The 17,574-nt window shown below is 43.7% G+C and overlaps 1 protein-coding gene across 50 annotated transcripts in view; it reads left to right on the forward strand.

The window, feature by feature from the left end:
- Positions 1 to 17,574, forward strand: part of PCBP3 (poly(rC) binding protein 3) — a 280,291-nt gene that overhangs the window by 202,043 nt on the left and 60,674 nt on the right. For 44 of the 50 annotated variants that reach the window (XR_011534040.1, XR_011534039.1, XR_011534041.1 and 41 more), the window contains one exon: positions 8,131 to 8,263. The exons of the other annotated variants lie outside the window; for them this stretch is intronic. Coding sequence is in view for 28 of the 44 variants with exons in the window: in XM_070597965.1 (XP_070454066.1) it covers positions 8,254 to 8,263 (10 nt within the window). In the remaining 16 variants the exon portion in view is untranslated. The remainder of the gene's footprint in view (positions 1 to 8,130; positions 8,264 to 17,574) is intronic. 50 annotated transcript variants of the gene reach the window in all.

The raw sequence follows: 17,574 nt of genomic DNA on the forward strand, positions 1-17,574 counted from the left end.
CTTCTCCCAGTGGTAACATCTTACGTGACTATGTACAATATCAAAACCAGGAAAATGACATTGGTGCAAGACTGCTAACTCATTCCAATGTTACCAGTTTTTACTGTCACTCAGTTGTGTGTGTGTAGAGATGGTAGTAATAGTCGTAGTGTTACCGAACCTAAAGTCAGTTCGCTCACTGTCACGCAGCAAGCCAAACTCTGATGCCAGGTGTAGTGGAAAAATAGGAATTTTATTACAAAGCACTGAGCAAGGAGAACGGGATGTAATCCAGAACTCCCCAAAAAGCTCCAAGAAAGGGTTTTTATTTGGGGTTTTAGGTAGGGGAAGGGGAGCATGTGGCTAACGCTTACAGTCATTGTAGCTTCTCACTGCTCCTGCAAGATGCTTAGTCAGGCGGAAGCTGTCAGCAAGCTGCCCTCTCATCAGCCGTCCTCCTGCTGTTCTGCAAGGCAAGCTCAGAAACTGGTTATTTTGTGCCCCATGTTAACCTTGTGTGGGTACAAAGTGTGCTTTTACCCTAATCCAGGGGAATTTTAATGCCTTTCATCCTCAAATTCAGGAGTAGTAATAACAGTAGTAATAGTAGTTCTAGGCCATGTTATCCCTGTGGACAGATTTGTATAACCACCTCCGCAAGCTATGATGCAGAACTACTCGTTCCATCACCACAAAGGAACTGCCTTAAGCTACCCTTCAATTGTTAAATAGTCATTCCCCCACCCACTCCCATCTCTATCCCCTGGAAACCAATAACTATGTCTTTTCAAAAGTGTTATATAAATGGAATCATACAGTTTTCAACCTTTTAAGATTGGCTTTTTTCACTCAGCATAATGCCCTTACACCCATCCCAGTTGTTATGTGTCAGTAGTTTGCTTCTTTTTATTGCTGAACAATTTTCCCTCTATGGATGTACAACATTTTGTTTAAATGCTCAGCGTTGAAGGACATTTGGATTGTTTCCAATTTGGGGCTATTGTAAATAAAGCAGCATTGTAAGTTTAAGCACATGTTTTTGTGTCAACATAAGTTTTCATGTCTCTGGGATAAATGCCTTAGCATGTATTTGCTGGGTTGTATAGTAAGTATATGTTTAGTTTTGTAATAAAATATTTTTTCAGAGTGGCCAATGTTTGATACTATCACTGTTTTGTTTTTTTTTTTAAAGATTTTAATTTTTTCCTTTTTCTCCCCAAAGCCCCCCGGTACATAGTTGTATATTCTTCGTTGTGGGTTCTTCTAGTTGTGGCATGTGGGACGCTGCCTCAGCGTGGTCTGATAAGCAGTGCCATGTCCGCGCCCAGGATTCGAACCAACGAAACACTGGGCCGCCTGCCACGGAGCGCGCGAACTTAACCACTCAGCCACGGGGCCAGCCCCCTATCACTGTTTTTTGAAGCTATTCTCATAGGTGCGTGGTAATACCTCACTGTGGTTTACTTTGCATTTCCCTAATGACAAATGGTGTTGAACATCTTTTCATGCACTTATTTTGCCATCCATATGTTTTCTTTGGGGAAATATCTGTTCATGTCTTTCACTCAACTTTCCAATTGATTTTTTAAAATTTTTTACTATTGAATTTTGAGTATCTTTTATATATTCTGCATACTTATTTTTGTTGGATATGTGGTTTGCAAATATTTTCTCCCAATCTATAGCTTGCCTTTTCATTCTTTTAACAGGGTATTTTGTATAGCAATAGTTTTTAATTTTTATTAAGTCCAATGTATCAGATTTTCCTTTCATGGATCATGCTTTCTGAAGTCTAAGAAATCTTTGCCTAGCCCTAGCTCCTGAAGATTTTTCTCCTGTCTTTTTCTAAGAGGTTTATAGTTTCTTGTTTTGCATCTATGTGTATAATCCATTTTGAGTTAATATTTATGTAAGGTGTGAGACTTAGGTCAAGATTTGGGGATTTTGCCTATTCAGTTGTCCCAGCATCGTTTCTTGAAAAAAATTCTCTTTCTCCATTGAATTTCCTTTCCACCTTGCCAAAAATTAGTTGGGCACATTTGGCTGGGTTTATTTCTAGGTTCTCTATTCTATTCCCCTGAGTTATGTGTCTTTCCCTCTGCCAATACTATACTATGTTGAATACTGTAGCTGTAAACTAAGCCTTATTATCAGATCGAGTGATTCTTCCTGCTTTCTTCTTCTTTTTTCAAGTTTTTTAAGCTACTCTAGGGCCTGTGCCTTTCCATATAAATTTTAGAATAAGCTTGTCTATGTTTACAAAAAACTTTTCAGGGATTTTTATAGGAATTGCATTAACAAATAGATCAATTGGGAGAAAATTGACATCTTTACTATGTCGAATCTTCCAATCCATGAATAATGTATGTGCCTCCATTTAGTTAGGTTTCTTTGATTTATTTCATCAGCATTTTTCAGTTTTCAGCATACATATCCTGCATATGCTTTGTTTAAGTGTATACCAAAGTATTTCATTTTATTTTGAGCAATTTTAAATGATACTGTGTTTTTAATTTTGGTTTATGTATGTTCACTGTTAGTATACAAAAATGCAGTTAATTTTTGTGTAGTACTCATATTCTGCCACCTTTCTGAACTCATTTATTGCTTCTAGGAGTTTTGTTTTGTTTTGTAGGATCCTTGAGATTTTGTAGGCAGAAAATCCTATCATCTGGAAATATAGTTTTATTTCTTCTTTTCCAGTCTATGTACCTCTGATTTATTTTTCTTGTGTGTTGCAGTAGCTAGAACTCCCAGTAGTATGTTGACTAAGACTGGTGAGAGTGGACAGCCATGTCTTGTTCCCAATCTTAGAGTAAAGCATTCAGTCTATCATCTTTATGTATGATGCTGGCTGTAGGTTTTTTGTAGATGCTGCTTATCAAGTTGAAGTAATTTTCCTCTATTCTTAATTTGCTGGATTTTTTTTTTTTACCATGAATAGGTGTTGAATTTCATCAAATACTTTTTATGCAGAAATTCATATGATCATATGGTTTTTATGCTTTAGCTTGTTGATATGGTAGATTATATTGATTGATTTTTTAATATGGAGCCAGCCTTGCATATCTGAATAAATCCTACATGGTCATGGCATATAATTCATTTATACATTGCTGGATTCAATTTGCTAATTAAAAAAATTTTTTTTTAGTTTATTTGTGTCTATGTTCATGAGAGTCATTGGTCTGTGGTTTTCTTCTTCTGTACTGTCTTTATCTCTGATTTTAGTAGCAGGGTAATAGTAGCCTCGCAAAATGAATTGGGAAGTATTCTCCTGTTTTCTCTGAAAGATTGTCGAAAGTTGGTGTTCATTCTTTCAATGTTTGGTAACATTCTCCAGTGAAAATCTGGGCCGGGAGATTTGTTTTTCTGGAGTTTTTTATTTCAAATTTAATTTCTTTAATGGCTGTAGGAATATTGAGATTGTCTATTTCATTTTGATTGATTTTTTTTGGTAGTTTTGTTGATTGTTTTTTATATCTCTTATTTATTTATGAATTTTTTTGGAGATTTGCTTTAAGCATGTTTATAAATGCTCATTGAAACAAGCATTTTTATAATGGCTGCTTTAAAATCTTTGTCAGAGAATTGTAGCATCTCTGTCATCTCAGTGTTTAGCATTTGTTGATTTTCTTTTCTCTTTCATGTTGAAATTTTCCTAGTTTTTGATATGAGAAGTGATTTTTGTATCCTGGAAATTTGGGTTATTATGTTACAATAGTCTGGATCTTATATAAATCTCCTATCTTAGCAGGCTTCTGCCAACACCAGGGGGAAGAGGGCACCTTGTCAACAACAGGTCCAGGCTGCCCCTTGTCCTCCCTGATTCCATGGTAGAGGGACGAGTACCTTGTTGCTGCTGGGTGGGAATGGAAGTCTAGGCTCCCAAAACAGGCTCTTCTGGTAGGGGCGGTCGTAGTATGTGTTGGGGGGAGGTTGTTTCCTTCCTGTCACTTCATCTGGAGTGGATAACAAAAAGCCTGGCTCGCTGGATATCCTGTGCCCAGTCCTTTATCTAGAGACGGAGAGCAGACTTTTGTTGAGACTTTTTTTCCCATGCTGTTTGGCATTTTTAGGGTGCAGCCCTTTTCAGTGACCAGTTTGGAATATACATGAGGGAAACAAATCAAAATGGTCAATTCACTGCCGCATCACTCTTGAAATCCTAAGGACCCTAGCCAGTTTACTTTCTTTTCTTCACTTTGAAAGGTTTTCTGATGTTTGTTTCATATTTAATATCAAGTTTTTAGTTGTACTCAGCAGGAAGAATAGGGAGAAATGTGTCTACTTCATCTTGTCCAGAACCAGCAGTTTTTATTTTCATTTTAATTCCTAGTATCATCTGTACTTTCTTGATTATTTTTCTCGACCAATGTCATCAGAGGGTTGTGCATTTTTAGACCTTTTTTGAAGAACCAAATTTTATAGTTGTTCATTTTCTCAATTGGCTCTCTTTTCTTTTCTTAACTTCTGATCTATGCCTTATTTTTACCTTCTTTATAGTTTCTGTGGATACTTTCTGTTATTTTTCTAACTTCTTAAATTGCGTTTTTTACTCGCTAATTTTCTGCCTTTCTTTATTCCTAATATGGGCTTTTAAGGCTGTAAGTTTTCCTGTAAGTTCTGTTGTAGCTGCTGGCTACAAATTTTGGTGCATAGTAATTTTATTATTGTTGAGGTCTAATTATTTTCTAATTTCATTATGTTGATCCCATCCATTTCTTATTTAGACGCATTTAAAAAATGTTATGTCCCGGGGAATTATAAAGTTATCTTTTTGCTAATCATATCTAATTTAATTGCCTAGTGGGTAGAAAGCATGGTCTGTTGATTCTATGTCTTCCAAATTTGTTGAGACTCGCATTATGAGTTAGAACATTGTCAATTTTTGTTCTGTTCTCTGAGAGCTTTAGGAGAATGTGTTGTAACCTCTAGATGTCAGGTACAGAGTTTCACACACACAGCATCATATTTTTGTGTTGTTTATGCACTCCACATATTTGTTATGTTGTCATTATGCTTGTGTGCTGTGACCAGGGGGTGTGCTCCGTCTCCCACGAGGTAGGCAGGGGTTGCTAGGCTTGAGTGTCACTCCTCAGATTGAACTCCCAATCTCGGGCTCTTGGAGCATCTGTGTACTTCCTCACTGTACCGAAACAGCTCTCACCTCTCAATGGGATTATTGCTTAAGCTCCTGAAGTCCCTCCTGCTTCTCCTGCCCCTCTTCACCTTCAGCTTGTTTTCCGTACCAGCAGCCTGATTGCTGTGTTAGAATACTGTGATTTGTCATGCCTCTTTTCTTCCTGATGCCTTCTCATAGCCCTGTTTCCCACAGGTTCTACCTGCCCCCATTCTTAAAATGGTCTAAAACACCCTAGCCAACATGGCTCCTCGTCTCTTCTCCACATCCATCTTCTACTGCCCTCCCCTCACTCACCCTCTGCTGACACGTGTCCTCCTGGCAAAAGGAGGACGTGGAGGAAGCCCAGTAGAAAGCAGGTAGGACAGCCCTCTGCCTCCTTGTTGTCTGATGTTTCAAACTTCTGATGCAGTCCAAGCCCTTCATTAAGAACACGGATGACGATGTGAGCTGCTTGTGCCCCCATGTGCACTTGTGTGTGGGGATGTGCCTACCTGTGTGTGTGTGTGTGTGTGTGTGTGTGTGTGTGTGTATAGTTTGCAGCTGAATGGGCTTCTTTTCTCTGGACTTTGCCCAGGAGGGGATGGGACGTCCTTGGGGACTCATCCTTTGAAGCTGATTTGTTGTGACGGCCTGTTCAGCAAGTCGTTAAAAACTATTGCTTCTGTCGTTACTAAGTGGGTCACGCAGTGAGGGAAAGCCATAGAGGTGAGGAAGGGGACTCACGTACCTCACTGTATCTTCTCTGTCGTCCTCCCTTCCTAACACAATTGTGTTTTGAAAAGAGAACAGCAGAGCATTTCATCTCTGAGATTTTCACGATGACTCACATCTAACAGGGTGCTTGGTGTCTCTGGCTCCCTGAAGCATGTTGGCAATGTCAGCAGAAGTGGGTCGTTGCATGAGTATGTCTGTTTGCCACGTCATGTCCCAGATTTCTAGTCTCCTGGTGTTCCTTACCAATTTAGTGAAACGTCAGAGCCATATATATTTAGTAAGCTACTACCCTTTAGATGTTTCTACAATGAAGTAAATTGCAAATGGAATGTCCTTTGGTTAAAGTCCATTAATTTCTGATTATATTGCCTTGTTATCAGAGACTGCTGTCTGTACCATTTCTACTTTCTGTACCTTACTAGAAGGAATCATCCTGCCTGCTAGAATTCTGAGAGCCTCTTGGGAGGAGGGGACAGGAGGTCTTTTTATTCAGTCTGTTTTCTTCCGCACCACACTCCTGGTTTAACTTTGGCGTTGCACTCTCTTCAGAACTGCTTATTGTCCAATCCTCAGTGAGCCATCCTGCTCAGAAAGGAAGACTGCAGTTGTCTGTGGGAATAGAAGAGTGTCCAGCCAGCAATGACAGGTGCTGGGGCATCTGGAGACCTTGTGCTTCCTTAAAGAAAGTGTTAATTCTTACTCTTGTTTTTACTCACTTTCCTCCCCCGTGGTCCCTTGACTCCATCGTAGAGGGACGAGTGCCTTGTTGCTGCTGGGTAGGTGTGGAAGTCTAGGCTCCCAGCACAGGCTCTTCGGTTGTAGTGTATGCAGGGGTATCCTGTCACTTCACCTGGAGTAGGGCAGGTATTGTCAAAAAGACTTCTGGCTCACTAGATTTCCTGTGCCCAGTCCTTTGCATAGAGACAGAGAGCAGACTTTTCTTCTGTTATTTGGCATTTTTAGGGTGCAGGCTTTTTCAGTGACCAGTTGGGAATATATATGAGGGAAACAAAACAAAACAAAATGGTGAATTCACTGCCACATCACTCTTCAAATCTGAGGTACCCTAGCCAGTTTACTTTCTTTTCTCCATCTTGAAAGGTTTTCTGATGTTTGTTTCATATTTAATGTCCAGAGTTTTTAGTTGTACCTTAATGTATTATATGGATAAGACATTTTAGCTTGAAACAAAGTCAGTGCTGTTGTTTATTGCCTAAAGTGATTACCTGATTGACTCAGAGAAAGGGAAAGACATTTAACATAGGTTTCTAATTATTTTTGGTGTTGTGACCTCACAATTCCAAATGTTGGATGCTGTTATAGGCAAGCCTTTTCAGTTGTCTATAGCAATAATTCATGGAGGTCATAAATATACACCTATGGAATAGATTAAAAACACAGCAAAGACAATATTTTAAATTGCTCCATATTTTTTTCTGAAAACTTTATTGTTCTCTAATCACCTGAAATTATACCAAACAATAAGGAAAACTTGCCTTTATTGCATGTTATGTTTAGATGCTTTATGTTTATTATCTCATTTATTTTCATTTAATAGCTGTTAGCTCCATTTTACAGATTCAGAAACTAAGGCTAAGCAGCATGTTAGCATACCTTACAATATATTATGTTGACAAAAGACTTAAAAAAAAACACACAGCAAAGCAGAGAATGTTAAGAAAATGGGTACTTGTGACTGGAGATTAAACTTACAGTTTGGACAGCAAACATGAATTCAAAAAGTAAAAAGTCAAGCAGTTCAGATCAAGGTGAAGTGATGCACTCTGGAAGCACGCTAGATGGTGCAGAAGGTGGCTCTATTTGGACAAAACTGCATTCTGAAATTAAAGAGTTTGAATGAAATTATTATACCTTCTGTAGAAGTAGAAAACCAGCGATGTATTTATATTAATATATAATTTCATAAATGTTATTTAAAAATCAGTATATATGTGTATAAATATGCTAAATATTATAAATAGAAAGTTGACTGTTTTGTTTACATTCTCAAAGTTTATACAGTTTTACCAAAACTCTTCTTTTGGACTTCTCATTTATCAAATGGAAACCTCCTTGTTTTTGGAGCAGCCTCATTTGGGCCATAGAGGGTGGTATCCCAGAGTGAGTTCTTGCTGGCATCTCATCTCCACAGTCTTAGCTGCCTCATCTTTGAATGTTTAAGAAATGTTTACTGCTCTCTTGAATGCCAGAAAGCAATTCTGTTGAAGCTCAGTCGTTATGGACAAGGTTATAGATTTGTAAGCTCATCCCCCTGTGTTTTTGTGTTTTAGGTAGGGGTTCCACGACAAAGTCAGTCCTCCTATAAAGCACCGGTTCCGGTTATGATGCTCTGAGTTACACTAAGGCTGAACATTTGTGGTCTATGGATCTGCTCTGACTCTTAGAGCCTGCTTATGGGGGAAGGTGAGTTCCTGTCAAGTGTCTTTTGTTTGCTCGTTTGTTTACCAAGAATGTGTATGGGAAAGTCAAGCTCACTCTGGAAAATGAAGTATGTTTGAAGTGGCACAATGTGTACTTTACCCTCTTCAGTCCATGATATGGTGTCAAATGGGAAGTAGTACAGGAGAGAAGACAAATGATGATAACAGGGAAAGTTCAACAAAGAAAGGCAGTTGATGCAATAATGTGATAATGTAGGAACCTCATTCCTGGTTGACTCTTGAAAAGTCTTGTTGAGTTGAGATGGAGTTTGAAGAAGCAGATCAAAGTTTGAGGGAGCAGGTCTAAGCTGAGGCAGAAATGTTTCTCTGTGGCTTTTTCCCTTGAATTTTGAGGAGCATGGGAACCTTTAGAACTGTTTTCCCGTAAGTATTCCCTGTTGTTACCCTTCCAGGTCCTCATCCTGCCATTTTGTAAAGAACACTCACTGGGTGGGAAATCTGGAGAGCCAGGTCTGTTGTCAGCTTGTTTATTAGTTCCCCTGTACATAAGCACCAGCCACATGAGGAGCCCTGTGCTAAGCAAAGCAGGCTCGCCTGGCTCTGCTGACAGTCCTGCTGTGTGTGCACGGGTGGAGAAGCAGGTGTGTTCTGTGTGCAGGAGTGTGTGTGCTGTGTGCAAGAGCATGTGAAGTAGCATGTGTGTTCTGTGTGCAGGAGCATGTGTGTTGTGTGCTTACGTGGGGTACTGTGTGTGCATGTATGCAAGAGTGTATGCGGTAGCGTGTCTGTTTTGTGTGCTGCTTTGCTCTCCAGTGCTCTGAGCCCTGGGTTCTCTCTGGCAGGGCTCACGGGTTCTGAGCCTGCAGTACTGACTTTTCCTGGCCTCAGTTTCTCACTTATAAAATAAAGGAACCTCAGAGGTTCCTTCTACCACTCACATGCCTTGGTCAGCTCCAGCCCAATTCTAGTTTATCCATCCATATATTTTGTGTTATGAGGGTACCGCCAATATAAGAGTACATTCTAGGGTGCTTTATTTATCCAGGGCCAAAGGTGGCCACTGAGAATCTGTGTTAAGCTGTATAATTTATTAATGCAGATTCACAACACAAACCTTGTATAGGTTCTGAGTTAACGTACCTCTGAGGTGGTTGTCAAAGAAACAGGTGCATCTTTAAAAAGTCACAAGACTTTATAATAAGGGACACCAGGTCCCTCACCGACTTTCTGAATTTTTTGATTGTTCTTCTCAGTACCGGCTTCTCTCCTGTGCTGCCCAAATGTTGTCTGTCTGGTTTTGGGTTTTTTTAATTGCAGCTCAGCATTTTTAATCCCGTGGTGTTTGACCCAATTCCATAAGCCTGTGTCCTGTGTTGTTTTGATCTTTGCTTTGTTCTGCTTTGCACAGAGGACTGTTAAAACCATTTCAACCTCCAGGTGTCTATTTGGGCTGAATGTCAGTGACTGGTCACAGCAGTCTTGAAATCTGCTGGATTTGGACAGGAGCCAAATGAAACAGCTTCTTTCACATGACTGGCGCATCCCAGGCTGTGGTCAAGAGCAAGGTCGGTTATATAAACCAGACCAGAGCTGACTGGGCTTCTTCCGGCACATGTGGAGGACCGGCCAGGAGCACACCCAGGCCAGGCTGCAGCTCACCTAAGCCAGGAGCCGAGGGGGCCCCACTCTGGACTCTCTGCCTCCTCTTCAGCCTACCTGGATCCATGTTGGGGAGCCCATGCACTGCTTGTCTGCCTGCGCTTTGCCTGGCCACATCTGCCAGGTTCCCCCATGCTTGATGGTCTGAGCATCTGAGCCTGTGTTAGGCATGCGACATGGCTGCAGAAGTAATGGGTGGTCCACTAAGACAGAAAACCCACAGCCACTAAGGAGGTGCCCCACCACTTTGCCCAACACATTCCAATGAACGTGAAGGCACTGAGTGCCCTGTGCTGGCCCACCCCCATCCGGGAGGTGTAGTGTTCGTGGAGTGTGGTTCCTCACCCATCTCTCTCCTCTCCTTCCTACCCATCCCCTCCCCATGTGCAATGTGTCTTCCACCCTGAAACTGCCCGCAGTCATGTCCTCAGTTTTCACCCTGGCCTTCTTCCTCTCAGCAGCATTCAGCTCAGTGCTAACTAGTCTCCCCTTGGCTCCCTGGATGCCACTGTCCCTCAGTTTCCCTTCTGGCCCTCTTTGCGGTCCTCACACCCTCAGCTCCTTCTCTTTGGCCAGTGACTCTGGTCCTTTGTGTCCCTCTTGTTTCCTGTCCTTCTCACCTCTTCAAGGATTTGACTTCTGCCTTGCTCCTTCTCTGTGCTTCCCACCTGCATGTAAACAGGTGGGCATGCCCCTTGGCAGCATGTCCACCTGCAGTGACCACTCATCTCTGTGTCCCCTTAATGACTGGCTTTACTGGCGCTACCAGCTCATCTTGCACCAGACCTGCCTTGTGAAGGTCCACACACCTACCCCCACCAGACCCTAAGGTCAGTGTCCAGGCCACCCCAACGCCCTGTCAGTGGCACTTGTTGCTGTCAGTCACCTGGTAGGCAAGAGCACAGGCCCTCGATGGCCTGAGCTTTATGAGCGTGAGCAAGCCATGAGTGACTGTGCGGTTCCTTCTGTCATCCGTAGCAGGAATAAGGACAGACCCTACACAGGGAGCTGCTGTGGGGCGTGAATTAGCTGACAGTGCCAGACACATAGCAAGGGCTGTCTTCATCTTGGCTGTTAGTGTCCTCCTCCTCTGCCTGGCTGCTACATGTTGACATCCCCAGGACTCAGAGCTCGGTTGGGCACTGATGACAGCTTGCCTGGGTGGGTGGGAGCGGGGAAAGGCCCCTCCTCATGGGAGTGCCGCTGGCTGGCTAAGCGGGTTTGTCACTGTGTGCCAGAGCTTCAAGCATGTGTATCCTTCGAGACCCTGAAATTATATCTATAAATATGTATTCCAAGGAAATAAGAGAGGGTCGGAATGCGGTCCACCCGAAGATTATTGTTAAAACATTGTTTAATATAACAGTTCAAAAACCCAGGATATACAATCATTGCAGATTAATTATATTTTTATGCATAAATGGAAGTATAAAATTTTGTGCATAAAATAGAACGTCATTGGGAATTTGATCACTGTTATGTAGATTTAAATATATTGACATAGAAAAGTATTTTGTATTTAATGTTAAATGAAAAGAACAGGACAAACATGGGTGGTTTGGTTCTGTTTTTCTTAAAAAATATAATAACACACACCTACTGGAAAAAATATGAATAGGTAAACCCCCAAAATCCTGCTATTGCAGGTGGTCTTTCTGGGTGATGATATTACAGGGTTTTTTTTGCATATATGTGTTTTCTATTTTTTTCTGTAATGAGCTTCCAATACTTGTGTTATTTTTCATTTTTACTTCCCATAATGAACAATCAGGCTGACTTTGGTAGTAAGACCTGCGTGCCTCCGCTTTCTCTCTGTGCACCTCTGTTGGCATTACAATCTGTGGCACATTCTGTGGGCTCTTGCAGTGGGCAGCTTAGTACTCCTGGCAAAATGCATGCCTGACCTCACAGCCAGTGATTCCTGTCCGCAGTCCTAGTTTGACCACTGCCTGTTGTCCTTTTTATCATTTATCTGCATCTGATTTCATGTGAGATGGTGAGGTAAAAGTGATAATTCAGTGAAAAGTGGAAGCGGAGGGCCACTTTCTCCTGCTTGGTGGCAGAAGTGCCTGTTTTGGTGGGTGGATCAGTGTGCATTCTCCATGTCTTCTCCTAGGGTCTGGGTCCATCCTTCTGTCTTGCGCTGCCCAGATCAGAGCCCTAACATCAGGATGGCTCTCAAGGACACACAGTGCTAAGTCTCTATGTGCGGCTTGCTTTTAGGGTGGTACCTAGAAGCTCTAGATCAAACAAAGAAGAAGATGGAGAAACGATTTGCAGTTGGTGCCATCTCAGGCACCTCGTCCTGGTGAGGAAGAGCCTCATCCTGCAGCTTTGTGCGAGGCCCGTGCACGGCAGACAGCCCATGCAGCAGTTACAGCTTAAGTCTTCAGAGCTGCGTTGTGACTAGTGTTGGGCCCTGAGGTCTTTGCCCGCACCCACCCTTCCCTTCCCAGGGCTTAGCTGCTGCGGCTGGTGTCCTGCAGGCATGCCGATTTGTGCGGTGGCCCCTGTTTGGGGGAAGGAGTCATTGAAATGACAGCGCATCCATGCCGGGTGCACCCCTCCAACAGAACGAGGGGAGTTGGGCGAAAAGTAGGTCACATGTGCCTGGTCCCATGTCACGAGGTTTCCAACCTGAGGCCAATGGGATTCATAGCCTCCTTTGGTTTAGAACAAAACACCACTCTAATTTTTCTCCTTTAGCATTTCATCTTCTCTAAACAGGGAGAGTGACCATCTGTCTGATAGCCACATCCAACCAGCCCTTCCCGACCTCACAGAGCCGCTTTGTTCTGAGGTAAGGGGATGCTGGGGCCCGAGCGAGGCTTCTCTGGCTAGGAGAACAGGCTGAGTCCACGAGGGCTGAGGAGCCGGGTGGGTACCGGTTATCAGGAAGAGTGTTAGGAGGATGACCGCAGCTCTGCGCAGTATTTTTCACTGTGATGGAAAAAGTGGAAATGGTGTTATATTTATACAAGGTTTTAGACGTTCAGATGAGGGTATTCACATCAAGTCCTCTATTTTAATGATATGGCTCTTTTTTAAGAATCAAGGTCAACTATTAACACCCTAATGTGAAAGTGTTATTAAGTAGAAAGATGAACTTATCATTTTACAGGTGTTTGTCAGTCGTTGATACTGGGAACAGGTGTGGACATGTGGTTCTCTTTCTTAGAAATGTTGGTTGTCCCCGTGGTGCAGGGCCCTGGGCTCTTGGTGTTGTTGGTCATCCCCATGGTGCAGGGCCCTGGGCTCTTGGTGTTTGAGAACGTCGACCTCTGAGGTGCACGGGTGAGCTATCGGCTTCCACTAATGTAAAGCATTGTGAGATCCACGTATGAGAACACAGTTAATATATGTTTGCTATTGATGTATGAGGACGTGCACTTTTGGAGCTTGATGCTTATATTGACAAATAACATAATTCTCTATCTCTAGGAAGGCTAGAGAATGTGATTCCTTCATGATAAGCAGATGTGGAATGTACAATAGTGTAACAGTGTTTGTATAACTAACGTGAGTTTTATAGCTTATAAAAAACAAAATTTCGGGTTTTTTGCCTGTCCTTTGAAAGGACTAAAGTATTCTGTTAGTTCAGGATCCTTCTGATGAATATATTTTGGCAAGTAATGAGGATAATATAAAATGTTTGTAGTATCTGTATAGTGGACTGACCGCTGGTGCCGTATTTAGACGAATTATATGCTCCTGTTTGGATTTGCTGGGAAAAAATGTTTTCAGAAATAGTTTGTCAGAACCAAAGCCATAATGGTATTTGGTTTGAGCCTGTTCTAGCAGAGAAAATTTTTTTTGCCTTTCAGGGATAAAATGTTTAAAATTTGTATTTTAACTAGCTTTCCAGGAAACATGGGTCCATGGCCAAGTTCATAGAAGTAAATGTAAACTCTTTAGATTATAAGTTACTCTGCATTTTAGATGTAAAAAATAGCAGTTGCACCCTTGGTAATAAAAGAAGCTTTTCTCTTCTTGGAAATAATGCCTTGTAGAAATATTCAGCATTTAGGGTACTGTCCACTTCCTTCCAACTGTAGCCTGTGAATGGATCTCACGCAGTATTTCTAAAGGGCTCCTTCTACCCATTTTCCAGTCTTGAAGAAAGGGAAGTTTTTGTACTATTTCCTTAAGATAGGGCAGAAATTTCAATGTTTTTTGTATTCATGATTATAAATGCATCTTTTATGCCTGAGGAAGGTCTCCCGTATTTCGATGCCGTTTTTAAAGTCTCCTTTCTCCTGCCCCACCTGCCCTGTGTCCCCATGACTCCGAGAACGTGAGCACTCAGTCATTATATGTGGTAGCAAGCCTGAGACATGCTGACACGACAACCGCGTGTGTTCCCTGTTAATAGAATTATAAAATTGTGCCCCACTCACTGCCTTTATGGGAAATGAGATCTGTTGTCTCTGAAGTAAAGCCAGCACCCCAGCGAGCATTACGGGGTGTTTGTTCACTGTACTTACTGGTGGAATAGAGTGTTGTTTTTCCAGAAATAATTTAAATGTAACAATGTGGAAGCAGTATGGCCACGGCCTTCTGCACTGCCCGGAAGGACACTGTCCCCACATGGAGCGAGAGGTGAGCAGCTCCGAGCACTGGTCCCCCCACACGCCTGTCTGCACCAGCTGGGCCGACTCCTGCAAGGGACCTGGGAGGAGCAAACCAGGGCTGCTTTCTTAACAACATGCTTATCGCTTTTGGCCTTGACTCACTGGGAGCTGAAAGGACCACAGATGGAGCTGGGCCAGGCTGGCCTTCTGCAAGTGCCCTCTGACCTTACCCACTTGGTTTGTCAGTGGTGTGTGCTATCTCTGTGAGGCCCCTTGTGCATCACAAGAAGAAACCCACCACAATAAAGCAGATTGTCACCATGTGACGAAGCCTCAGGAAGATTTGGGATCCTGAGTGCCCTGCAGCTGAAGCTTTTGAAGAGACATCCTCATTCTGGCTAAGATGCGGGGTTCAGAGGTCAGGGGACTGAGGTACAGCAGGCTGGGTGCTGTGACCTGGGGCCCCCAGGGCCATCTGCAGGAAGAGCACGCATGACATGTCTCACAGGAAGAGCACTGGGTTTCCCTCTCTCTCTGTGAAAGCCGTGTTATTTTAAAGAATAGTACAGATTAGTGATTCTCCAGGAGCGTCCTGTACCACCATCACCATCACCTGAGAACTTTCTGGAGAGGCAAATTCTCAGCCACCCCCTCTCCTAGACTGCCTGAGTCAGAAACTCTGGGGTGGGATCTAGTCTGTGATTTAACAACCTTCTGGGTGAGGCTGCTGTTTATGTAACTGTGCGAGCCGCTGGCATTGACCACACAGGAGTGAAAGTGTAGACATTGTTCATGTGCCTCTCCTGGTGCTGCGGGCATGTGACCCGTAGACGTGGCCGGGTCGGCAGCTAAGGCATCCTCGCGGAGTGACCGTGCTTATGAGATGACCCATCAGGTCAGATGCAAACCAGTGGGGAACCCTGTGGTGTCATTCTGAGTGTTTCATATGGTGCGTGACTCTGGTGTTCAGGTCAGTCCTTATTGTGCTGAAGTCTTACAGGGTCTGTCTGTCTGTGCCTTTGCTACACAGCAAGACCCCATTGCTAAGCAGTGCCTCATCTGCCCCACTGCTGAGCGAGAGACTCATGGAAAACGGAAGAGCAGGAACCTTAGAGAAAATGTGGTCCTGCTCACTGGCGTTCAGGTCAGCAGGAGTCCAAGGCAGCGGCCAGGTGAGAAGGAGGGCATGGGAGAGGCCACAGGACATCTGATGATGCCTCACAGCACCCTCGCCTGTGCTGTCTGCTGGGTGGTCAGGTGAGGGAAGGAGACAATGCCAGGGGACCATGGGAGCCACCATGGGGTCTGGCATCTCTGGAGGCCTGGCTGGGAGCAGGGGTCAAGCTCCAGAGAGAGACGGCAGCCAGTTCAGAAGCCAGCTACTCATACCCTCTCCCTGCACAAGGCTCCAGCAGCCCTCGCCTCCTGCCTACCCCTTCTCCCGAGCACTGGACTCACTCCCATGAGCGCACAGCCCCCACACTGAGGTGTGTGTGTGTGTTCAGGTGCTGTCATTAAAAACAATCCAGAAGAAAAGGGCAAAAACCTATAGAAGCCAACTACCAGGCTAGACTAATGAAAACATCAGACAGGAATAGGTGAGTGGAGGAGAACAGGTCTGAAGGGAGGTGGGTTTTGTTTTGTTTTCCTTTGATTTTTAATAATAGTGGTATTTAAATCAATAGGAATGGAAAAACTATTCAATAAATGTTGTTAAGTCAATTAGGCATCTATTAAAAAAAAGCAAATAGCAAATGTAGAACTACACCTCACACCAAATGCAAATGTGTTTGAGATGGAGGAATGAGCTAAAGCTGGCAAAAGCTTAAAGGATTCTTAGAAAATGTACATAGAATTTTTTTTTTTTTGAGGAAGATTAGCCCTGAGCTAACATCTGCTGCCAATCCTCCTCTTTTTTCGCTAAGGAAGACTGGCCCTGAGCTAACATCCATGCTCATCTTCCTCTACTTTATATGTGGGACGCCTGCCACAGCATGGCTTGATAAGCAATATGTAGGTCCGCACCCAGGATCCAAACCGGCGAACCCCAGGCCACCGAAGCAGAATGTGTGAACTTAACCAGTGTGCCACCGGGCCAGCTCCTACATCAACTTTTTAAAGCGGGCTTTTTTGGGGAAAGGTTTCCTCAGCAAATCACACATCCCAGAAGACAGAGGCCAAGGTCCCGTGCTCACACACCTGCGTGACTACACCACTCCCAGGTCTAGAGCGAGGGCCAACTGCAAGAGAGAGTGGTAACTCAGTGAACAGGCCCTGAATGTTACAGTGACACTGGAAGCTGCTACAGGTCAGGAGGGAAACTGCAACCACGGAGACATAAACACACAGTTCTTAAGAAACGCAGACTGGGAACAAACTGAGAGCCCACGAAGGCAGCATCCAGAGGAAACACGCTTAGAGAGCAGTGAAGTTTTGCGTGGATGCAGTGTCTATGCAGATCATCTGTGTAAACCCCCAGACCCAGCAGCTCCGCCTGTGGGAATCTGTCTCACCAAGGCTGCATGTGCGCAGATGGTTATAAGCAAGAAAGGGGACTGTCAGTACACACTGTTAAGACAGGTGGGAGCTGTGTAGACATGAAAGTTAGTGGATCATCTCGTGTGGAGCTTGCTCAGTGAAAACACCAAGTCCTGCACCCCCAGCAGGGCCCATGTCCCCACACAGATGTGCACACCAGGCACGGCCCAGAACTGGAGGCAGCTGAGGCCCTTGGACAGGAGCAGGGTCAACTATGTGTGATCATGTTCACACTGGGGAGGCCTGCTCTCCAGTGAGATCAGTAGTGATAACAGGAAGCATGGACAGTCTCAGGAACGTTGTTTTGATTGAAAGAAGTGCAGACTGTCCGAGTGGAAGAGCAGCCGGGGGAACTGTGGTGACAGCAGCAAGCAGCACTAGCTGGGGCTGGCGGAGCTACAGGACAGGGGCCAGCAGCACCTCTCTCCAGGTCTGGAAGGTTCCGTGTCATAAACTGGCAGTCACACAGGCGAATGTTTGTGAAATTCAACCTGTACATCTAGATTTGAGCATTCATTGCCTGTAAATTATACCTGCATTGTAACATCGTCACAGAACACACAGA

The sequence above is a fragment of the Equus przewalskii genome, chromosome 27 (genome assembly GCF_037783145.1).
Source record: "Equus przewalskii isolate Varuska chromosome 27, EquPr2, whole genome shotgun sequence".
Lineage (NCBI taxonomy): Eukaryota > Metazoa > Chordata > Mammalia > Perissodactyla > Equidae > Equus > Equus przewalskii.